At 42.4% G+C, this 25,338-nt stretch overlaps 1 protein-coding gene across 2 annotated transcripts in view; it reads left to right on the forward strand.

The window, feature by feature from the left end:
• Window positions 1-25,338, forward strand: part of ascc1 (activating signal cointegrator 1 complex subunit 1) — a 56,289-nt gene that overhangs the window by 19,919 nt on the left and 11,032 nt on the right. For both annotated transcript variants that reach the window (XM_072583527.1, XM_072583528.1), the window contains exons 6-8: window positions 4,338-4,474; window positions 15,613-15,732; window positions 20,247-20,371. In XM_072583527.1, coding sequence (XP_072439628.1) covers window positions 4,338-4,474; window positions 15,613-15,732; window positions 20,247-20,371 — 382 coding nt within the window. The remainder of the gene's footprint in view (window positions 1-4,337; window positions 4,475-15,612; window positions 15,733-20,246; window positions 20,372-25,338) is intronic.

Genomic DNA, 25,338 nt, shown 5'->3' on the forward strand with positions numbered 1-25,338 from the left:
CTATCAGTATACATAATTGCTCTTTATTTATGCAAGGTACACTGAAAAATAGTTACACATCACAAGCTTATCTGTACATTACTTCAACCATAAGTGGCCTAGTTTTCTTTTATTCATTCCTGCCTGAATCAGTATTTATTGCTCATCCCTAATTGCCCACAGGCCAGTTAAGAATCAGCCACGTTGCTGTGGGATTTGGAGTCTCGGGGAAGCTGGACCAGGTAAGGACAGCAGTTTCATTCCCTAAAGGGCATTAGTGTACCAGTTTGGAGTTTTTCAAATAATCAACAATCATCATTAGATTCTTAATTCTAGATTGTTACTGAATTCAAATTTCACCATCTGCCATGGTGGACTTGAACCTTGATAGAGTCTCCAAATTATTACCTGGATCTCTGAATTAATAGTCAGGCAATAATACCACTAGGCCATCAGTTTACATAGTCTTGTCCAAGGATCAGACCAAAGTGAGTGGATTAGTCTGCTCCAGTCTGGCCTCCAGTTGCTAATCCCTTGACTCTGAGCTAACTATCATTCTGGGGCACCCTTCCTTATTCCATACAAACTGGCCTGGATGGTGATACCCACATCCCTTGAATTATTTTTTTTAAATTGGGGTCTCTTGCAGCTGTTATGTATTGTACAGATAAGCTTGTGATGTATGACTATTTTTGCTATATCTTTGTAGTGTATCTTTTTTCCTTTCCATATAAGCAGTATGTATAATCAAATTTTGGTCCAATCTTTAGCGGTCAATCAGTTTGACAACTGGCAAACGTCACAAATGGTGCTCTCTTCTATAATTGGATGGCCTTCTCATGGTGGCACGGTGGCTCAGTGGTTAGCACTGCTGCTCCACTGCACCAGGGTCCTGGGTTCAGTTCCACCCTTATGTGAGTTTGCACATTCTCCCTGTGTCTGCAGGAGTTTCATCCAGGTGCTTTGGCTTCCTCCGACAGTCCAAGATGTGGAGGTTAGGTGAATTGGCCATGCTAAATTGTGCTTTGTGACCAGGGATCCGCAGTCCAGATTCATCATGGTAAATGTGAGGTTATGGAGATCAGACGGGATGCTGTTTGAAGGGTCAGCACAGCGGGATGCTGTTTGAAGGGTCAGCACAGGCATGCTTGGCTGAAGGGTGTTTATCTGCATTGTAGAGATTCTTTGATTCAATTTGGCTATTTGCTTGTTTTCTTTGGAAAGAGGCTTGTTTCTCCATTTTAACAAACCTTGTCCTTTGGCTAGCTTTCTCATGGCTGCTGCAGTTTTTGATGTCTAATCAAGCATTTGATACTCACACAGCATGACCCTATGGTCAACCACACCTTGTCTTACTGACAAATGGTACATCATATCTCCTGCACTGCATTTGTCATAAATCAGAATATCAGCCAGACACACTATCACCCTGCTGAGTTACAACATATAATTCAAACACCCACATTTCTTCACAAAACATTAGAAACTCACAGGGTCATTTCTTAATGAGTCGATCACCATCTGAGCAGTTGACCTTTCAATAGAACAGTCTTTGTATTCTTTTTCTCTCTCATTTTGGTTAACCCAACAAACTCAGGGTTACCAAAAGAGAAAATGCTGGAAAATCTCAGCAGGTCTGGCAGCGTCTGTAAGGAGAGAAAAGAGATGACGTTTTGAGTCTAACTGACCCTTTGTCAAACTCAGGGTTACTGTGCACGGACCTTTCATCAGAACGTTCCATTGTGTGCACTTTAGTTTTGAAGTGTAGTTGTTGTTGGGCTGCTATATTTCCTTCATTGCAACTTACACACAGGATGCTCCCCAAAACAGCAGTGTTGATTTGAGAGATCAATCTAATTTGGTCCTCTCTGAAAACTTGCTTTCAGTTTTAAATAATTCTTGTGATTCGATGGATAGTCAGCCATTCACCCAGAGCGTGAAACATACAACTTGGTATCAATTGCCCTCTCACCCAAGTAGTTTGTAAACTTGCATTATTAAATTCATACACAGAGTGTACTCGAGTATTGGCCTTTAGGGATGACGAAGATGGATAATTATATGTCAAAGCTATTTTCCAGACCAGTTGTGATCTACAACTAATGCCAATTAACAATAGGCTATTGCATAATTATGTTAAAAAAATATTGAGAAAGATATGCAGATGTGTAAAGTGTTCATCGAATATGGAAATTAAACTGATCAAAGGTTTTATTTGATCAAAAGAGCAATGTTGTTAATTATGCCAAGGCACTGAACCAATTCGATCCTTTGATTCCTTTGAAGGAATGTAACCTTTTATGAAATAGGCACTTCAAACTCAGCTACAGCATGTAAAATTGATCCAAATCTTCCCTGAGGCCATTCCATTAATGTCATGCAAGCCAAAATGACAGGAGGCCTGGAGCTGATGTTGTGCAGACTGAACTGATCCCAATTAGGTACCTCGAGGTACCATTTCCTATTAGTGTTTCCTATGTCTGTGTTGTAATTAGGCATATGAAGAAAATTCGGGGTACTTTGGGGATATGAGCAGCCTCTAAGGCAAGCTGGCAGGTGTGTATGAGGATCCCTGAAAGGTCTGGAGTGCTAGATTTGCACCCTTTGAGTTATTTGACATAGTTTCTGTTCAATTAATACACTTCTGCAGTACGAACGTAGCTTTTAATCTGGTCAGCTCAAAACATCTTTCAGAAATCATGACAGTGATGCATCAGTGTTTCAAAGACGCCCTTTTGTAGAAACATTGAGAATCATTGATCGAAACAGGTCATTGGGATCAGGTGACAAAATAATTGTAAAAAATTCACAGGAGATGTAGCTTCAGAAATATCACTGCTTTGGGAATGAGCTCTCTTTTTTTAATTTTGCACCCCTTATGCATGGTCAAACAGACTTACACTTGCAGTTTTTTCTTTCTGTTAATGGCTCCTGATCATCTGTTCCTCCTGCACCTCCCCCACCTCTCTCACTTTCGCCCCTCTTTTTGTCTTTACAATAAGTAGTAACATATTAAGTGCAATCAAAGCAGGAAACAATATCACATTGTGGCCTTGGACAGCTAGACCCGGAAAAAAGGCAAATGACTGTGGGCTTGAAGACCAAATAAATATTCCCTGTTACTGATTAGATTAGATTCCCTACAGTGTGGAAACAGGCCCTTCGGCCCAACAAGTCCTCACCGACCCTCCGAAGAGCAACCCACATAGACCCATTTCCCTCTGGCTAATGCAGCTAACACTATGGGCAATTCAGGATGGCCAGTTCACCTGACCTGCACATCTTTAGACTGTGGGAAGAAACCGGAGCACCCGGAGGAAACCCACGCAGACATGGGGAGAATGTGCAAACTCCACACAAGACTAGAATTGAACTTGGGACCCTGGTGCTATGAGGCAGCAGTGCTAACCACTGAGCCACCGTGCCGTTCATGGGAAAACAACAGTGGCAAAATCTCCACTAGGAGAGTTGCTTCAGTATGTTCTGTTCAATTGGTGTTGTTGCCACAGAAGCCTTCCAGCCCATGCTCCAGGTCTTTCATTGCTTTTATGGAACACTGGGTGGGTATGTAGAATGATTAAAATGTTTCTGAAATTTTGTGATGCAATCATCTCCAGATAATTGATTATAACTTTTCATAGGTAATTCGTTTCAGCAATTCACCACCACAAAACCAATTTACTACCAGTGTGAATACTGCTGTAGTGCAGGCAGATAATAGAATCCCTAGAGTGCAGAAGCATTTGGCCCATTGAGTCGCACCAACTTTCTGAAGAGCATCCCAACCCAGACACACCCCATCCCCGTAACCCTACATTTACCACAGCTAACCCACCTAACCTACACATTCCTGGACACTGTGGGGTAATTTAACATGGCCAATCCACCTAATCTGGACATTGTGGAGTTTGTACATTCTCCCACACTCCAAAAAAGTGTTTTACAGCCACTGAATTACTTGTGAAGAGTAGTCATTGTTGTACGTGGGAGAGGTGAGTCATTGTAGCAGACATTTCAGACATAAATACAGACTAGCTTGACTCTTAATCTTTGTAGAATCATGTGAAACCTTGAGTAGCTTTGTGCTTTGCAGTCATTCTTTGATAGTTAATAAAAACTGAAAGAACTGCGGGTACTATACATCAGAAGTTCTGAGGAGGGGTAATTCGACATGAAACATCAACTCTGACTTCTCTCCACAGATGCTGCAAGACCTGCTGAGTTTTTCTGGCAATCTCTGGTGTTGGGTCTTTGATACTTACTGTTCTCCAAGCTGTGATCCTGAGCTCTTTCTCCTTGCTAGTTTACCTGGATGGATAGAACAATATGAAGATTCAGTTGTTCCCCTTCTCTTCTAGGGTCGTGGGATTGACAGCAGTATTTTCCAGAACCCAGCAAAGCTCCACCTGACGATCGGAACACTCATCCTACTTAATGAGCACGAGGTCACCAAAGCTGCTGAATTGCTGCAGAAATGCAAGGAAGACTTCATCAAGTGAGTAAAGCCCTGGTCAGTTTTCAGCAATCGGCTGTTCCACTCCTCGGCTTGCTGTCATGTTCCAGCAGAGACATGCCACTAGGATTGGTTTGTAAGAGCAATATATGGTACCTCGGACCAAGTCAGTGTTTACCGATGGTTTTTCAAATAGATGTATTTGACTTCTGTTGTTGATACAAAGCCAACTATTTGCATGCCCTTTTCAAAAGCTTTATGATCGCAGCCAGAATTCCACAAAGGTATTACCTGTGGATCACCATTACCGTGAATTGTTTCATCATAATCTGTCATTTTCAAGGGAAGTTGTACACTTGTTATCATGTGGCTTAGTCCTAGTGATCAGAATATGATTGCGACTGGAGTTCCAAGTTAACCTAATCCAAATCTCTGAAGTCACTGGGCTGTCCTGCAGAGACTAGTGTCATCCAGTAGTGACTATAGATCAAAATACTTGTGATAGGTGGGCATTGAAAGGGTCCTGGTTTTAAATATTTGTGACTCCACAAGACTGTGTGTGGATTGCAGCGACACAGTATACAGTGAGAATGGTTTGAGAGCAAAACATACTCCGCTTCTTCAAACACTCCAGTTTGCACCTGGAGATTCGATCCCCGACAGTATGGAACCTGGAGATTCGATCCCCGACAGTGTGGAACCTGGAGATTCGATCCCCTACAGTGTGGAAACAGGTCCTTCAGCCCAACAAGTCCCCACCGCCCCTCTGTACAGTAACTACCCTACCCTATATTTACCCCTGACTAATGCACACTAACCTTATGGGAAATTTAGGAGGAAATCCACACAGACACGTGGAGAATGTGTAAATTCCACACAGACAGTCACCCGAGGCTGTATTTGAACCCGGGTCCCTGGTATTGTGAGGCAGCAGTGCTAACCACTGAGCCACCATGCTGCCACCTGTGTGTAGAGACTGAGAACTCATTCACTTGGTCTGCTTGAAAAGCCTTACACAGCCTTTTAACTGTTCTCTCTCCTCCTCTGCTCCAAATGCCAAAACAATGAAGGTTTAAGCAAATAATCCAAAGCAGAAGTGCAAGTTTCTGAACTTTGCTTCACTGCATCTCACCCCTTCAACAAATTAATTAAAGGATCTTCACCATTGCCAGTCTAGTTTTGACATACATCAACTCAAAATCCCTTTGCACGGAATGGCTATATTTCACAATGGTATTCTGGAGTCACTGATATTTAAAACCAGGGTCCCTTTGATGTCTGCCTGTCACAATTGATCTGATCTAGTCACCACTAGATGTCATTACACACTTGATGTTGCTCTGCACAACTGTACTGAAACTTCAGAGATTCCCTTTCTCTTTCTGACTGTGGTGACTAAGACGTCCAGTAAGGCGTAAATGTGCAATTTCCCTTGAAAATGACAATAATATTAAAAAATTCTGTGTAATCCACCATTAATACCATTGGGAAGTTCTGGCTGCCATCATAGACATATAGCAGGCAGCATGAGAATAGTTGCCTTGTATCAACTGTTCTCTGACTCTTCTATTTGTGGAACTACCTGAAAATATCTCAGGTACTCAATATAAACATCCTTTGGATCAAGGAATGGGCAACACTGGATATCAGTAATACGTTTCTTGTGAGGAGCCCTATCTGGCCCACTGCTAAACAGGTTCAGGACGAGCCAGGGCCTCTGCCCAACCAACCTCCACTTCTGGGACCTCAGTACAAATTCCTCATGTACTTCTGGCAAGACACAAACAATGCAGCACATTACTGAGGAGTTTCCCCTCTCCTGGTTGATCACCTCGATTTCAGCAAGTGTGCAGGTTATTGCATGACTTTGCGATTTGCATTCAATAAATAACATCAAAAAATAAAGTGAGGAGATGTTTCCATTAATGGGACATGGTCACAGAATGCGAGGATCCACAATTAAAATCGAGATGTGATAGAGTTTCATCTTCCAGAAAGTAGTGTGTGTCTGGAAGTTTCTACCCAAGAGAGTTGTGGAGTTTACATTATTAAAAGTGTCTAAAGAGGAGTGAGTTAGAGTTTTGAAATACCAGGGAGTCGAGGGCTGTGTTGAGTTAGCATGAAAGAGGAGTAGAGACCCGAGACAGATCAGGCAAGATCTTGTTGAGTGGTGGACCAGGTCTAAAGGGCCGAACAGCCTACTCTTGTTTCTAATGTCCTTATATAAGTATCAAGATATTCGTAGGGACCTTGGCACATCAGTGTATTGGCACACACTGGTGCAATGCTTAGAACAACTGCACTCTCTCAGATTGATTCCCCTTTAAAGTAGAATGGTTACATCAGGCCTGATTTAAGCCAAGAACAATTTGGGGCTTTGTTTTAGAAAGAAAGGCTGATTATTCAACAAAGACGATTTGTTCGTACAGTATGATGAGCTGCTAGCTGGTCACACTCGTGATACATCTTACAGCAATGTTTTCAAGAATCTCGGTCAACATACCTCCATTATCCTCCATGCTGGAGAACTTCCAGATGCCTTGACACGAAGGTAACACAGAAGAAAATATTAGTGTAACTTAGGGGAAATGGTTTCTGTAAAAAATACATATTTTGACTGTTTTAGTTAATTAGGAGAAAGTGAGGACTGTAGATGCTGGAGATCAGAGCTTAAAAATGTGTGGCTGGAAAAGCGCAGCAGGCCAGGCAGCATCAAAGGAACAGGTGAATCGATGTTTTGGGCATAAGCCTGAAGAAGGGCTTATGGCTGAAATGTCGATCCTCCTGCTCCTTTGATGCTGCCTGGCCTGCTGCGCTTTTCCAGCAACACATTTTTAAGCTCTGTTTTAGTTAATTGCTGACATAATGGGATGTAATAGAAATAGGGAGGTCAGACAGCATCTGAAAACCGAAAACTTTAATCTGTCTTTTCTCTGCACTGCTAATGGGTCTGAGCATATTTGTTTATATTTTCAATTTAGAACTTCACTGATTGCTTTAAAAGTGTCCTACCCCAAGCATCTTTCAACTTAAAATCAAAATTTAAATGCCTGTTTGAAGGCCTCTCCTCCCTCTGTAACCTCTAACCACTACTGTATTCCAAACTTTGTGTATTTTTCTTATTATTTGTTCATGGGATGAGCGAGGCCAGTATTTAATTCCTTTCCCAAATTGCCAGTTGCCAATAAGTCAGACCTGGTAAGGAAGGCAGTTTCCTTCCCTAAAGGATGTTAGTGAACCCGATAGGCTTTTCCTGACAACTGGATACATGGTCATCATTAGACACACAACTCCAGATTTTTTTTAAGTTGAATTTAAATTCCACCATCTGTCATGGCAGGATTTGAACCAGGGTCCCCAGAACATTACCTGGGTGTCTCGATTAATGGTCCGGTGATAATGCCACTAAGCCATCACCAACCCATTGACTCTGATTCTGACCTTATGTGCAAAACCCTCTGCTGCTTTCATCCCAGTCTCAGTGGTCAAATCCTCCACCATTAACACGCATGGTCTGAATTCTACCGCTAAGATCCTCTGCTCCTCCACCATCTCCTTCTCCTTGACAACCCTGCATTAAACGAGGCTTTTGAACCAATTACTGTCCTGTCCCCTTTAACCTCTGTCAACCCTACAAGTCTCCGAGGCCTCTATTCCTTCATTTCTGACCCTGCACATCCCCATGTTCACCTTTGGCAGCTGCATCTTCGGCTGCTTCAATCCTAAACTCTGGAATTCCCCCCCCCCCCCCATCCCCCCCCTCAACCTCTCCACCTGTCTTTCTCCTCCTTTAGACACTCCTTAGCAGTTACTACACACTAGGATACATGAACATCAACTAGCCACAAAAAGACATGATCCATTCTTAATTAGTATCCTCGCATACAGATGAGGAAGGACACCACTTCGACTGGGACAACACATCCATCCTAGGACAATCCAGTCAGAGACATGCATGAGAATTCCTAGGAGCATGGCATTCCAAATGGAACGTTATCAACAAGTACGTTGACTAGGATCCCATTTACCACTCCCTGAGAACAAGAACAGGAAATGACATCGCCAACCCAAGGAAACCTAAACACAAATAGAAAGCAGGGTCATGCCACCAGTGCTTTCGGAGGCTCACTGATTATGTTACCTAGTATGGTGATGAAACGTCTGAAAATGAACCTTCCAACTCAGTGAGCAAGCCTACATCCAGAACAATCCTTAACAGCTACCTCTTTGACCAAGTTGCTAGTATCTCCCTTTGTGACCTGGTTTCTGATTTTTGTGCCTCAATTTTTCTGTGTTTTGCTATATTAAGGCCAACTGTAAACCTGTCCAACTCTCTGATGGTGCTGTATAGGACATGTTGAGACAGTGGGTGGAGGCAGTACAGGAAGCAGACCCTACAGCCAGTCCTGATGCTTCAAGGTGAGAGGACGTGAAGGGACTTGCACTACTGAAAGTTCTGTGACTTACGATGAGACAGTGATTAAAATCTGTCCTTGTAGCTTGCAGGCAGAGGGTAGTGGAAGAACCAGACCTCTTGTTTTGCTGTTGGCAGCAAAGTGATAGTTTCATGTGCAGAAAGCTCCTCGTGAGGCTGGAGAAAAATCGGTCTTGCTGAGGACGATGTGAATAGAAGCAGTGGTAGAGGGAGCAGTGAGGTGTTGAGGTTTGAGTTCTACATCCAGTTGTGGTGTTGGCAGATCATTGGTAAATCCTTCTTTATTCAGGATGGCAATGGTTGGGTCCTTTTGTATTTTGCTTGAGGGGGGTAGAAAGAATCAAGCTCTAGCACATCCAGATGAAGACGTGTAAACATTTCCAAATCTTAGTTTATTTAGTTGTTGAAGTGTCATGGTGGAGCATGTCTTGCATCCATCCTGGTGTTGCTGTTGCATATTCACTACTCTCTGTTGTGCGAACAGTAACGAAACAACAAAGCCTGCTGAGAGTCATTAGAGGGCGTGAATATAAATGAATGCCGATGTGTTCAACCTCCTGCTTGAGTAAACAGTTTTAAATAGTCTCTTTCCAAGGCCAGTGAAAGATTGGAACAGTATCCCTCAGGAGATTATGACGCATTCATAGATTGATGTTTGTTAGGCATGCATCATGTGGTTTACATGATGAGTACTAACGAGAAGTGAAGTAATTAATGTTAATTGTGCAGTAGGTTAAGTACAATTCAACTGCTTCTTATCTGTTTGCCACAATGGAATTAAGGAAATGCTTCACAATATTTAGGGCAAATTTAAAAAAAATCTGATTTAAACCTAACCTGCAAATCTCTTCAAAACCAAAAGAACTGCAAATGCTCTAAAACAGAAACAAAAACAAGTTGCTGGAAAAGCTCAGGAGGCTTGGTAACGTGTGTGAAGAGAAATCAGAGTCAGCATTTCAGGATGATCACCGAACCTAAAACATTAAATCGGATTTCTTTTCACAGATGCTGCTAGACCTGTTGAGCTTTTCCAGTAACTACTTTTTTTTGTTTCTGCAAACTTTTTCTATTGTTCCTTTAATATTTTCATATAGAGTCATAGAGATGTACAGCACTGAAACAGACCCTTCGGTCCATGCCAACCAGATATCCCAACCCAATCTAGTCCCACCTGCCAGCACCTGGCCTATATCCCTCCAAACCCTTCCTATTCATATACCCATCCAGATGCCTTTTAAATGTTGCAATTGTACCAGCCTCCACCACTTCCTCTGACAGCTCATTCCATACACGTACCACCCTATATTATAACTTTTTTGCTTCGTGCTGCTGTTATTAGTTCTAACTGATGCTTCTGTTTAATCAGCAGCACTTTCGCTTGTAGAACTGAAGGTTATGGCTTCAACCCTACTCCCGAATTGGAGTACCTAATCCAGGCTAACACTTGAGTGCAGTGTTTCAGATGCAGTTTAAAACATGCTCAGTAGGAAAAGAATCTACTGAAGCAAAGTAGTCTCCAACAATGCCTCATTAATGGACTGTGAAGGCAGCAGAAGAGTAATGGAGGGGTGCACAGTGACTGCAGTAACACAAGATGTCCTTGATAATTGGAGGGTTTCAAGCAAGGGTGAAGTTGGAAGTAATGATCTGGCCCAGAATTTTCGAAGGATCTTCTCTCCAACTGAGAAAATCTGTATTAAAGCAAAAATATTTTACCTGTGTATTGGCAAGCAGAGGATTCAGATATGCTAAGTAGGACCATTAGCTTATCCCCAGTAATGTTTAAGGCAGCAGGTTTAGAACAAGTTCCTTTCAAACTCTGTAATGTTTGCAATCCAAACTGTACCGTACAGCTATTTATGAATTTCATCCATCTCAGGGTTACAACTTTTACGTTCCTTTGCGGCAACTTTTAGTTTTGCATGACTTTTGCTTGTTTTTGTAAATGGTAATGTAGCTGAGTAATGCAGCCCATTCTCTGACCTGCAGCAATTGCAGGCATTTCCCACCATTTTCTGCATCAAAATGTCTACCGGAAAGTGCTGCAAAAGCCTTCAAATCCTGTTTCTCCTGCTGTGCTGTTGCTGTCCCAGTTAGTGGCATTGAATGAGCAACTATTAATTGTAAGCTGAAGTTCTACTGCAGATTTATTCAAGACAAAAATAAAGACTGGTATTTATACAGCACCTACGGGGAGACTGTTGCATAGACGGTGGTAAAATCACTGCTCTAATAATCTAAGAGGCCTGGATTAACACTATAAGGGGACTCAAGTGCAAATCCCACCATGGCAGCAAATGGAGTTTAAATTAATCAAACAAGAATCTCAGTTAAGATAACTGCAAAATGGCCAATTATTGTAATAATCCCGTCTGGTTTGCTAACTCCTTCAGGGAAACAATTCCACTGTCCCTTCCTGGTCTGGCCTATATGTGACTCCAAACCCACAGCTGACTCTTAACTGCCCCCTGAAATGATCTAGACAGCCACTGAAGCGATGGGGTGTAGGCAATAAATGCAAGCCTTCTCAGTGATTTCCACACCTTGTAATTTTTTTTTTAAAAGCCAAAGTAACTGAATCCTGGGCATTTGGACTCAATTTAATTGGAGCTGCTTCTGCTCTATCTTGGTAATTTGCACAGTTTGTTTTCCCAAAAATACAGCAATATTGCAAGAGAAACTCGAAAGAATCTGCTTATATTTCTACCTCTTTACCATGTGTAAGACTCAGTTAAATACTCTGAATAATGATACGGGATGTAGATTGTGGGATTTATATATACTTTAATCTCCTTTATTCTGGATACTTTACTCTGAATTTTCAGTATGGCATATAGGTGTCTATATGCCTGAAATGGTTTAGTGACTTGTTCGTTTTTTTTGTAGCCATGGTGATTTTTTGTTATAAGAGGGAGTTCCTCGTGTGTAGCAGGATTTCCATTGCAAGAGTATATGAGCATACAAAGTAACAGTTGGTGCTTTAGGTTTTCAGTTTAGAAGATCAGAAATTTTTTCTTTTTGATTAGGGAACACACCCACTGCTTTAAAAAAAAGTCTTTTATGATTGAGCTTAACAGTTTGCAGAAATCTTGGCTTATGTTGGATATGCAGAAAGAGAGGACTGCAGATGCTGGAAATCATAGTCAAGAGTGTGGCGCTGGAAAAGCACAGCATTTCAGGCAGCATCCAAGGAGCAGGAGAATCAACGTTTCGAGCATAAGCCCGTCATCATTCGAAACATCAATTCTCCTGCTCATCGGATGCTACCTGACCTGCTGTGCTTTTCCAGCATCATGCACTCAACTCTGAAACTGGATACGTCAAACAATTGCTCCTGACAAAAGGAGATGGTTCAGAACTGTTCAGAAATAGCTTGCCTTATTGTAAGGAGTTTTGTTTGAAGTTCCCAGACCAGACGTGTTTGGCTGAAACTGTGATGGGGTTGTTTGAAGCTGAGAAGTAGAGGGTCAGTCGTGGGAAGAGTTGAGGAAGAGGCTGTCAGATTCTTAAGACAGAAAATTGAACGTATAGTCAAATTAAGCCCAGTAAACCATGTAAAAGAGAAGGAGATTCTCTCTGGTGTGAGTACATTAAAGACATGCTGTTGAGATTATTAGGATGTATTTTACAAAGTGTTTCCAAATCTTTAAATTGGTGTTATATGTAAGTTGTAAGATTTATTCTATTTTATTTTCATTTCTTCTGTGTAGCGATTGTTATCTTTTATTTGTATATTTTGTGTCTGTGAAAGACCATCTCATTAAAACTGAAACAAAAAAAAAAGTTCCATCAAGCCAGGTTTCCACCTGGAATCTGACTTGTCCAGGAATAACATCAGCTGGGATCACAATGTTTTTCCTAAGTTACTTGTGGCTTCTGCCACTGAACAGGCATTCATCTGACCCTTTGTGAGTGAACTCTATCCTTAGTTTTGTCCTGCGATTTTGTTTGCAGTCAGAATAATGGAAATGTTTTAGAACATAGAACAATACAGGTTCTTTGGCCCTCATGTTGTGCTGACCTTTTATCCTACTCCAGGATCAAACTAACCTGCAAACCCTTGATTGAACTATCTTCCATGTGCCTGTGCAAGAGTCACTTAAATGTCCTTAACGTATCTGACTCTACTACCACCACTGGTAGCACTTTCCACGCACCACCACCCTCTGTGTAAAGAACCTACCTCTAACACCTTTCCTAAACCTTCCTCCAATCACCTTAAAATTATGACCCCTTGTGATAGCCATTTCCACCCTGGTAAAAAGTCTCTGTCTCTCCACTCTATCTATGCCTCTTATCATCTTGTACACCTCTATCATGTCATGTCTTACCTTCGGTCGCTCCAATGAGAAAAGGCCTAGCTCCCTCAACCTTGTTTCACAAGGCATGCCCTCCAGTCCAGGCAGCATCCTGGTAAATCTCGTTTGCATCATCTGAAAAGCTTCCACAGCCTTCCTATAATGGTGCAACCAGAACTAAACATAATATTCCAGGTATGGTCTAACCAGGGCTCTATAGAGCTGCAGCATAACCTCGCGACTCTTAAACTCAAATGAAAGCCAAAACACCATACACCTTTTTGACAACTCTATCTACATTGAGGGATCTATGGACATCAACCCCAAGATCCCTCTGTTCCTCCACACTGCCAAGTATCCTGCCTTTAACCCTGTAATCTACATTCAAATTCAGCCTTCCAAAATGAATCACCTCCCACTTTTCCGTCTGCCACTTATCAGCCCAGTTCTGCATCCTACCAACACCCCATTGCAACCTACAACAGCCCTCCACACTATGCATCACTCCACCAACCAACTTTTGTGCCATTGGCAAACTTACTAACCCACCCTTGCACTTCCTCATCCAAGTCATTCCATTTCATCAAGAGTAGCGGTCCCAGAACAGATCCCAACGGAATACCATTGGTCATTAGCTCCACGCTGAATACTTTCCATCTAACACCACCCTCTGTCTTCTATGGCCCAGCCAATTCTGTATCAAGACAGACAGGTTTTCCTCTATCCCATGCCTCCTTAATTTATGAATGAGCCTACTATGGAGAACCTTATCAAACGGCTTGCTAAATCTACCTTCATCAGTGTGTTCTGTCACATCCTCAAAGAGTTCAGTAAGATTTGTAGGCATCTCCTGCCCCTCTCAAAGCCACTCTGACTGTCTCTAATCAAGCTATGGTTTTCCAAGTAATCATAAATCCTATCTCGCAAAATCTCCTCCAATAATTTGCCCACCACAGATGTAAGACTGACTAGTCTGTAGTTCCCAGCATTATCATGCTGGTGGAGGAGAAGGAAACATTGCTGCACAGGGGAGCTTCAGAGAGAAAGTAACAGATGGCTGGCAATGGAATGATAAACCCATGTGGGCAGGCTGTCCCGATCGCATCCTAGATCTGGCTGGGCTTGATGAAGTCATTGTACACCCCTGGCTGGAGCACACAGCTCATGCCAGCTGCTGTTTGTTTCAAGTGAGGAAGAGATCTAGAAATTCAGGAGGTAGGAACACGAATGAGAATGGAGAATAATCTGTGATTGAGTTCTTCATGCAAGGAATGTGGAAGCAGCATCTTTAAACAAGAGACGAACTGCATTTCAATAGCACCTTTCTTAACTTCAGGATTCTTGAAGTACCTTATGCAAACGACTTATTTTTTGAAGGGTAGCCACAGTTGTAATCCTCCACATTGTTTATAATGCAGATTTCAGTCTATCACAAGACCTTCCTTGCAATTTGGTTTTGAAGTCGACCAGAGGTAAACTTGATCTGTGTTGGCAGCAGATAGGATGTTGTGAAAGTGGACTGTGATGGAAGAAAATTGGGTAATTTGAGCTCCTTTTGACAGTCGCGATGTTATTGGGTTATGGCTTTGTGTGTTTTGCTATGTCTGAGTGTTAAACTCTTTGCAGAGTAGTTTGCAGAGTTATGTTTATACAGTGAGGTGATACAAAGAACCTGACTTGAATCTGACATTCAATAATGTGAACTGCATAAAGTAACTTTGAAAAGTGAGTCCGCAAGATCTTCAGTGGCACATCACATTGAGGTGGTTTATATTCTATGTACATATTACATCTATATACATAAAAGAGAAGCTTTGTAAACAATCTGCTTTCACTCTGTGTCATGCATGATTCTCCACTTGTGTGTAGTAATTTGATTGATCCACTGGCGAAGTCATTTTGGATCTTTTTATTATGAGTTTCAGTGGCTGTATTTGCTGTCGTGATTTTATGCAGCATTTCACTCTATCAGGATCAAAGATTATAGTTACATAAAGGGGAAGTGGAGCTATTTTAACATTGAATGAGGGCAGGAGGGATCCCTTAGGTTCTTGTTGAAATCTAATCCTCAAACTGTTGCAGTGGGGATTCTGGATTAGTGGTGCTGGAAGAGCACAGCAGTTCAGGCAGCATCCGAGGAGCAGGAAAATAAACATTTCGGGCAAAAGCCGCAGTGGGGAGCCATCTTGGTGATTTTTGTCTAATATTTGTACACAGTAACTAACTGAGAAAATTGGGCGAAGTGTGTGATCTGTAAGAATATGTAACTGTTATGAGAGGAATTAAACAGTTCATGGCTCACCTTTGTAGTTTTATCTTCTATTTCTGATGCGTTACAACCCACTCATTTAAATTGTAGACCCCAGTCTTTGAATAGTTGCTGTGGTTGTACTTGTGTTGAGTGCTTGCTCATCCTGTGACTGACTTGCGCTATGCTTCTGTTCCAGCAACCTTACTGGTGGAAAGCCACTCCTGGTGAGAATGGAAGGGATCGAATACATGAATGATGACCCAAGTATGGTAGATGTACTTTATGGAAAGATTCAAATGAAGAATGGAACAGACGTGTAAGTGAGGAAGAACTTGACAAATCAGTCACACCCTGTGTGGTTTCTGGAGAAGACCAGTTCTACCAGATCATGAATGCGAAAATAAATATACCCTCCCCTCTTCTTTTTAACAATCACGTGGCTCTTAATGGGCCCAGAGACGTCAATAATGTTCAGGGGACCCGGGTTCAAATCCCACCATAGCAGATGATGGAATTTGAATTCAATTTTAAAAATCTGGAATTAGGAATCTAATGATGACCACAAATCCATTTTTGACTGTTGTTCACTTTCACTAATGTCCTTCAGGGAAGGAAACTGTCTGGTCTTACCTGCTCTGGCCTGCATGTGACTCCAGACTCTGCAATGGGTCCGGGGAAATAGGGATGGACAATAAATGCTGGCCAAACCAGTGACACTGTCATCCTATGAATGAATTTCTTTTAAAAATTCCTACCCAACCATCTCTGCAGGGATCAGTGTCTCAAAAAACCAGGTTAACTGGCTAAGCATATTTGTAGCTATTTGGGAAACTTTGTCATTTGGCTATACACCAAATACATACAACCTGGACTGTGCTGACAGAAAGGGTGGGAGGAGCTCTTGAGGTTTGGTGCGATTGTTGGGTGCCACCAGATTTCCTCCAGTTTCCACTGGTCAAAATGTGATGACCAGAGCTGAGGACTACTTTACACCTGTGACTTACTGATGGTTGGGGTCTAGATGATTCAATTTGATTTGATTTATTATTGCCGCATGTACTTGGGTACCGTGAAACGTTTTGTTTTGTGTGCAATACAGGAAGATCATACCATACAAAATGCATCAGGGTAGGAGAACAGAGAGAGGAATCCAATGTTACGGCTGCAGGGAACATGCACAAAAAGAGAGTCAACATTAAATTTAAAACTTGAGAGATCCGTTCAGAAGTCTAACAACAGCGGGGAAGAAGCTGTTCTTGAATCTATTTGTAAGTGGATTCAAACTTTGAAATCTCCTGCCAGACAGAAGAGAGTGGAAGCCAGAATAACTGGGGATGGGAAGGGTCTTTGTGTTAGTTGCTTTCCTGAGAAAGCAGGAAATATAGATTTAGTCAATAGATGAAGGGCTGGTTCGTGTGATGGACTGGGCTGTGTTCACGGACCTTCAGTTTCTTGTGGTACTCTCAGACCTCAGACTCAAAGGGCATTCAATCTCTTACAACCGTTCAGTGCTCTGACACTGTAGCACTGACCAGTGCATAAATCTGTTTCAGCAGGTGCCCTCCAGTGTCAGGATGCTGGGTCAGGTGATATTAAAGGCATCCTGTTTATAGTTGCTTATTTACATGGAAAATGGAAGTCATTCTCACCTGCGCAGGGGACCTACTCGACAGGTTTACTGATTGGAATCTCTCTCTCTACTCTAGGGATTTCACATTGTGACACTAACCCAGGTGGCACTGTAACCCAGTACTTGTTAGTATCACTACTAGCCCATCCTTACAAGTTGAATGATAGAATAGATAAAGCAAGATAAAATACTGTGAATGCTGGAGAAACCCAACAGATCTGGCAGCATCTGTTAACGGATGCTCTCTGACCTCAAAAAAAAGAAGGGTGGCACGGTGGCTCAGTGGTTAGCACTGCTGCCTCACGGTACCAGGGACCCAGGTTCGATTCCATTCTCGAGCAACTGTCTGTGCGGAGTTTGCACATTCTCCCCATGTCTGTATGGGTTTCCACCGGTTTCCTCTCTCAAACATGTGCAGGTCAGGTGAATTGGCCACACTAAATTGCCCATAGTGTTCAGGGATGTGTGGGTTAGGTGTATTAGTCAGGATAAATGTGCAGTAATGGGGTAGGGGAATGGATCTGGGTGAGTTATGCTTTGGAGGGTCGTTGTGGACTTGTTGGGCCGAAGGATCTGTTTCCACGCTGTACGGATTCAATGAGAAACAGAGTAAATATTTTGCTTTTAGTATAACTGTTGAAGAAGAACCTTTTTTTTTCTCCACAGGCTTGGCCAGACGTGCTGAGTTTCTCCAAATATTTAATTTTTAAACCAGAAGAGATTGTTGGATTAGGGTTTGGGAGATGTAGTAGTTTAGGGCAAGGCCCCTACCTGGGACAATGTAACAATACTTTGTACTTTCTTTCAACCACCCAAAGGGTCAAGTGACTGACATCACTTGTATGCTGTGTATTCCTAGTGTGGCAAAGGAAAGTTCTTGCAGTCCACAAGTGGTTTTATAAACTGTTTTAGTCATGTCCTTTTGAATGCCCCCTGAGGTTGGAATTGTTTGGAATAATTTGTATTTGTCAAGTCCAGTTTGTGTTTGAGTTTTGTTTTATTCATTTGTGGAATGCATGCATCACTCACATGTGTTTCCCATTCCTAATTGTCCTTGAAGGTAATAGTGATCTGAGCTGACTTCTTCAACTGCTGCGGGCTTTATGGTGTGTGTCTATCCACAAGCTGGGAGTTATCAAGATGGGAGTTTCAGGACATTTTGCCATAACAGTGAAGAAGCATTCCAAAGGAGAGTCATGTTGGACTCGAAACATTTAACTCTGTTTCTTTCTCCCCAAATGTAGCCAGATGAGTTTCTCCAGCATTTTCTGTTATTAAAGTGAAGTTCTCTATTTTCCCTTGTGTCAAAAGATCATGGGTTCATGTCCCACTCCTAAGCAAATAATACAGGATGATGTTTCGAGCTGGTATTGACGGAGATAGAAAAGTCAAGACTTGATCCTAAGGACATAGTGCAGCCAACAGCTTGAGAATCAACTTGTAAATTATTCCAGCACACTCCATTAACGAGTGATAAGAGTCGGAGAGATTCCTGGTCAGCTGCATATGGAAAGAAACATTGCATCTCCATCATCACTCTCTGCAGCTCCAGAGCTGTCACATTTGTGGGTCTCTCTGATCTATCACCTTCATCCCCACCCCCCATCCACCTGTTGTACTCTTTGCTACCTTCTCCCCAGCCCGCGCCCCCCCCACCTCCCCCACCCCCCACCATTTATCTCTCCACCCGGAGGCTCCCTGCCTTCATTCCTGATGAAAGGCGTTTTGCCCGAAACGTCGATTTTCCTGCTCCTCGGATGCTGGCTGACCTGCTGTGCTTTTCCAGCACCACTGTAATCTAGACTCTGATTTCCAACATCTGCAGTCTCACTGTTGCCACATTTGTGGGTGGTGTTTAGGGACCTGAGTGCTCAGGGTTATGAATGAATAAAATCGGTGAAGATGGGCAAGAGTGCATTACATAGTGGCCTTTTCCCATTGAACCTCTGCAGTAGCTGATCCAAGCTGTAATAAGTCCCTTCTTCAATCGCTCTTATTGCAGATGGATTTTCGCTGAGAGAGGTTGGCCTGAGCCATTTTAAACCCATTGGAGAAAAAGCACTCGGGATTCATTGATGGGTTACTGATGGTTTTTGAAAACGAAATAAACAGGGAAAACTAGAAGGAGATGGTCACTATCTTAGAATGCAAACTGAACTGGCTACAAACAAATTGAGGGGATTTTAGATACATCAGATTAAAGTATTTGAAAGAAAGATACCTGGGGAACTGATGATGTTTGGGGATCACGGAGAAAAGAGTGACATGTTGTGGATCAAATAGTTAGCCATATTACATTCATCACAATTACAAGGAATTGTGGCTCAACAGACAATTCCCATTCCTCTGACTCAACAAATGGTGGTTAATTAGAGAGTTTTCTGTGCTTGCTAATGATGGAAAGCTCTCAGACCTGGGATGAGAGGGACACCGGTTAGTTCCTTATGTTCCTATTCTCTTCCCAGACCCCTCTGGAGCAGGAAGGTAAACCCACTTTGAGACACAAGCTGACAAACAAGTCTGGTTTTCTCTTTCCGATCTTTTATATTGTATTCGCTGCACCCAATGTGGCCTACTGTACATTGGAGAAACCAAACGCAGACTGGGTGACCACTTTGCAAAACACCTTCAAACTGTGCACAAGCAAGACCTGACCTTCCCAAAAGCGGTCGTTTTAACGTAGCACCCTGCTCACATGTCCACATGTCTGTGAATTACACTTGCTCCAGTGAATCACAGTGCAAACTTTACAGCCTACTGGACTTAATATTGAGTTAAACAAATTGTGAACCACCTCCTGTGTCTTCCCTTTCTTTTAGCTTTACCTGTTACATTCTCTGTCACCATGTCCCCTCTCGCCCCACCCCCACCCTGTGAACTGTCTGTTCTTTCCAGCCTGACGGTTAGACATTGTTTTATTATTCTGACATTCCGATCACTTAATCAGAACTATCAAAATCCTTCTTCCCCCGGCCCTCTACTCCACCCATTCCCCCACCTCCAACTATAGCATAAATGCTACCCCTCCACACTTCACTTCAACTCTGATGAAGAGTCGTCTAGACTCAATGTTAGCTTGCTTTCTCTCGATGGATGCTGTCTGACCCACTGGGATCTCCAGCATTTCTCATTTTCAGTAAAAATCTGGTTTTGGTGCCCGCTCCTCGTGTTTCTGTGACCAGTTATTCCTTTGTGAATAGATTGCAGCTGATTGCAGATGGACTGATGGAGCGATTCGTTTCGTCTGGACTGATGGAGAAGGAATGGGACAGGGTCAAGCTTCATGCTACTTTGATGAACACTCTTTTCAGAAGGGACCCAACAGGTAAGTGTTAAATGCTCAACCCATTTCACTAGCCTTACGCTATGCAGCATCACTGTGTGTGACCTGTGCTATGTGTGGCCCATTAAGGTAGATTCGCCATCGTCCTCGTGGATCATAGGGCTACTCTCTTAATAGAGAGAGGCAGACAGACAGACACACAACTGGTGGTGGTTTAAACTGAGGGTGAGGAGAGAGATTGAGAAGGAGTGTCCTTCATGGCAACCTTAGACAGTGTGGGAGCTAAACCCATGTTGTTGGCGTCACTCTGCATCATAACCCAGCTGTCCAGCCAACTGAGCTAACCGACTACCTGTCTATTCACCCGATGTATCTTAACATGCAGTGACCAACGTGCTTGGTAGACCATGATAATTGTAGATCCCCCCCCCCCCCTATTGGTCAGCAGGAAAATGAGAAACAAATTTGTAAGGAGATCTCAGTTATCTGTAAGGATAATAGCGTGGTTATGGTAGGGGATTTTAACTGTCCAAACATAGACTGGGACTGCCATAGTGTTAAGGATTTAGGTGGAGAGGAATTTGTTCAGTGTGTATACCAGGATTTTCTGAGTCAGTATGTGGATGTACCTCCTAGAGAAGGTGCAAAACTTGACCTACACTTTGGGAATAAGGCAGGGCAGGTGACTGAGGTGTCAGTGGGGGAGCACTTTGGGGCCAGCGGCCATCATTTTATTAGTTTTAAAATAGTGATAGAAAAGGATAGACTAGATCTAAAAGTTAAAGTTCTAAATTGGAGGAAGGCTAATTTTGACGGTAGTAAGCACGAACTTTCAAAAGCTGATTGGGTGCAGATGTTCACAGGTAAAGGGACGGCTGGAAAATGGGATGCCTTCAGAAAAGAGATAACGAGAGTTCAGCGACAGTATATTCCTGTTAGGGTGAAAGGAAAGGCTGATAGGTATAGGGAATGCTGGTTGACTAGAGAAATTGAGGACTTGATTAAGAAAACGAAGGAAGCATATCTCAGGTATAGACAGGAGAGATTGAGTGAATCCTGAGAAGAATATGAAGGCAGGAGGAGTATACTTAGAGGGAAATCAGGAGGGCAAAAAAGGGGACATGAGATAGCTTTGGCAAATAGGGTTAAGGAGAACCCAAAGGGTTTTTACAAATAAATTAAGGACAAAAGTGTAACTAGGGAGCAAATAGGGCCCCTCAAAGATCATCAAGGCAGCCTTTATGTGGAGCCACAGGAGATGGGGGAGTATTTAGCATCAGTGTTTACTGTGGAGAAGGATATGGTAGAATGTGGGGAAAAGATGGTGACATATTGAAAAATGTCCATATTACAGAGGAGGAAGTGCTGGATGCCTTGAAATGCATAAAGGTGGATAAATCCTCAGGGCCTGATCAGGTGTACCCTAGAACTCTGTGAGAAGCTAGGGAAGTGATTGCGGGGCCTCTTGCTGAGATATTTGTATCATCAATAGTCACAGGTGAGGCGTCAGAAGACTGGAGGTTGGCTAATGTGGTACCATTATTTTAAGAAAGATAGTAAGGACAAGGCAGGGAACTATTGACCGGTGAGCCTGACGTAAGTTGTTGGAGGGAATCCTGAGGGACAGGACTTGCATGTATTTGGAAAAGCGAGGACTGATTAGGGATAGTCAACATGGCTTTGTGTGTGGAAAATCATGTCTCACAAACTTGATTGAGTTTTTGTAAAAGGAGCAAAGAGGATTGATGAAGGCAGAGCAGTGGATGTGGTCTATATGGACTTCTGTAAGGTGTTCGCCAAGGTTCCGCATGGGTGACTGGTTATCAAGGTTATATCTCGTGGAATACAGGGAGAACTAGCTATTTGGATACTGAACTAGCCTCAAAGGTAGAAAGCAGAGGATGGTGGTGGAAGGTTTTTCAGATTGGAGGCCTGTGACCAGTAGAGTGCCACAAAAATTGATGCAGGATCCACTACCTTTTGTCATTTATATAAATGATTTGGATATGAACATAGGAGGTATAGTTAGTAAGTTTGCAGATGACACCAAAATTGGAGGTCACCTCAGATTACAACAGGATGTTGATCAGATGGGCTAATGGGCTGAGGAGTGGCAGATGGAGTTTAATTTAGATAAATCCGAGATGCTGCATTTTGTGAAAGTGAAGCTTAGCAGGACTTAATGGTAAGGTCCTAGGGAGTGTTGCTGAAGAAAGAGACCTTAGAGTCCAGGTTCATAGCTCCTTGAAAGTAGATTTGCAGGTAGATAGGATAGTGACGAAGACGTTTAGTATGCTTTCCTTTCTTGGTCAGAGCATTGAGTATAGGAGTTAGGAGGTCATGTTGCGGCTGTACAGGACATTGGTTAGGCCACTTTTGAAATATTGTGTGCAATTCTGGTCTCCTCCTTATCGGTAGGATGTAGTGAAACTTAAAAGGGTTCAGAAATGATTTACAAAGATTTGAACTATAGGGAGAGACTGAATAGGTTGGGGCTGTTTTCCCTGGAGTGTCGAAGGCTGAGGGGTGACCTTATGGAGGTTTATAAAATCATGAGGGGCATGGATAGGTTAAATAGACAAGTCTTTTCCCTGAGGTGGGGGGGGTGGAGGTCCAGAACTAGAGGGCAAAAGTTTAGGGTGAGAGGGGAAAGATATAAAAGGGACCTGAAGGGACAATCTTTTCACACAGAGGGTGGTATGTGTATGGAATGAGCTGCCAGAGGAAGTGTTGGGGGCTGGTACAATTGCAACATTTAAAAGGCACCTGGATGGGTATATGAATAGAAAGGATTCGGAGGGATAAGGGCCCAGTGCTTGCAAGTGGGACTAGATTAGGTTGGGATATCTGGCTGGCATGGACGAGTTGGACCAAAAGGTATGTTTCCATGCTGTACATCTCTATGACCCTATGACTACTTCACTGGGCAGAGAATTCCACAGATTCACAACCCCTGGGTGAAGAAGTTCCTTCTCAACTCAGTCCTAGATCTGCTCCCTCTAATGTTGCCCTCTTGTCCTGGTTTCACCTTCCAGTGAAAACATCATCTCTGCATTTATCTTATTTATTCTCTTAATAATTTTATGTTTCTATAATGTTATGAAGATATGGGTGAACTGTACCTTTTTAAGACAGTTGAAAGGTAGCGGTTGCCAAACCAAGTGTTCTCAGGAAGACGCAATGTAATGTGCTCCAGCTACTGGAATAGCTCGTTGCCCGAAAACGATAAACAATAGATTCGAATTAGGCCAAACGGTTTTTAAATTATTCCCTGAAAAAAAAAACAATTTTCAATCAAGTTTGAATTTAGTATATTGAAAATCTTAAAAACCAATGACTCAATCGATGCTCTAGGGTATAAGACTGGGGAAAATTGAATGGTTGAGGGGAGAACAGCCAAGCTCCAGCATGTAAAAGACTGCCTGAAAAATAGCTCACTTAAAAGTACCTTATTCAATCAGTAACCTGTGAAGCAGAATCCCTCAGAAGAAGAAAAGAAGGCACAGGAAGATCCAAATAGAAGAACCGAAAGCTGCCTGGTTTGTGCTAAGAAGTCTTGTTTTGTTAATCTTAATTGGGAGTTTTATTGGACTAGTATTATAGAAGGCAAGGTAACAGATAGGTTAGAGTAAGGAATTATAAATAGTTGTTAGTTAATTATTCTCTGTTATACTTTCATAAATAAAGTTGTTAATTTTTACTCAATAGTTTTTGGCCACTCGAATTTTTACAGATTACTGTGCAGGATAAATCTTTGTTGCTGGTTTTAAATTAAGCAGGAGGGTTTGCCCCGTGTCATAACAATAAGATCCCCCGCATTCTTTTAAATTCCAATGAATATAATCCCAGTCTACTCAGCCTCTCCTCATAAGCCAACCCCCTCAACTCTGGAATCAACCTAGTGAACCTCCTCTGCTCCCCCCTCCAGTGCCAGGACATCCTTTTTCAAGTAAGGAGACCAAAACTGCATGCAGTACTCTAGATGTGGCCTCACCAACACCCTATACAGCTGCAGCACAACCTCCCTGCTTTTAAACGGAATCCCTTTGGGAATGAAGGACACAATTTCATTTGCCTTCCTAATTTCCTGTTGTACCTGCAAACCAACCTTTTGTAATTCATGCACAAGGACACCCAGATCCCTCATAGCAGCACGCTACAACTTCTTACCACTCATGTAATAGTCCTTTTTACTGTTACTCCTACCAAAATGGATGACTTCACCTTTAACATCTGCCAGACCTTTGCCCACTCACTTCAAGTAACCCATTCAGCTCATCAGGTTTGTGCCAAGTCTTTCAAAATTAGTATCAATTAATCCCACTCCAACTCGTTCTCCTAACCTTAACATTTTTTTTCTCATTTTCCTATCATATGCTAATCACCGGTTAGTTCTGAAATGTTGTTTCACCTCCATAATGCCTTGTGTAGCAATGTCTTGACAGGTGTAGAAAGACTTTGAGGAGTGTTTAGGATTTCATTAGAAGTATTAGACAAAGAGAACCATCTCATTATTGCTACGGATTGTTGCACAAGCTCATGCAACTCCTCTGTTGTCTTTGTGCACATAGCTGATGCTGAGATTGGCTGAAGTTCCACTGTTTATTTCTGGATTCACCTCAGCCCTTGGTCAGACGCATAGATTAGTTCAAGTAGTATGTGTAATGAAGAAGTATATTTATGGTTTGATGTGGTTCACCTCAAAGTGTGTCTCATCAGTGGCTCCTCCAGTGTGATGTAAATAAGATGCGTAATCTTACTCTGGTTTGCTGGAGAGAGGAAGTCTGGGCTGGGGGTGTTTAGAGTTCTGCAGGATACTGTTTTCAGTATTGAACTACCTATTTGTTTTCAACCTCCAAGAAACTGATGCAATGTTATCCTTTTTTAATCTGGTTTGACACTTGTTTTTAGCTAGGCTTTTGATAAGATTAATGCACTCTCCCTGAGGGTGCTTGGGATGGTTTCAGAGTCATGATAAGCCTACATTGATGTAACTCACAGGTGAAAAA

Source organism: Chiloscyllium punctatum, chromosome 13, assembly GCF_047496795.1.
Source record: "Chiloscyllium punctatum isolate Juve2018m chromosome 13, sChiPun1.3, whole genome shotgun sequence".
NCBI classification, from domain to species: Eukaryota; Metazoa; Chordata; class Chondrichthyes; order Orectolobiformes; family Hemiscylliidae; genus Chiloscyllium; species Chiloscyllium punctatum.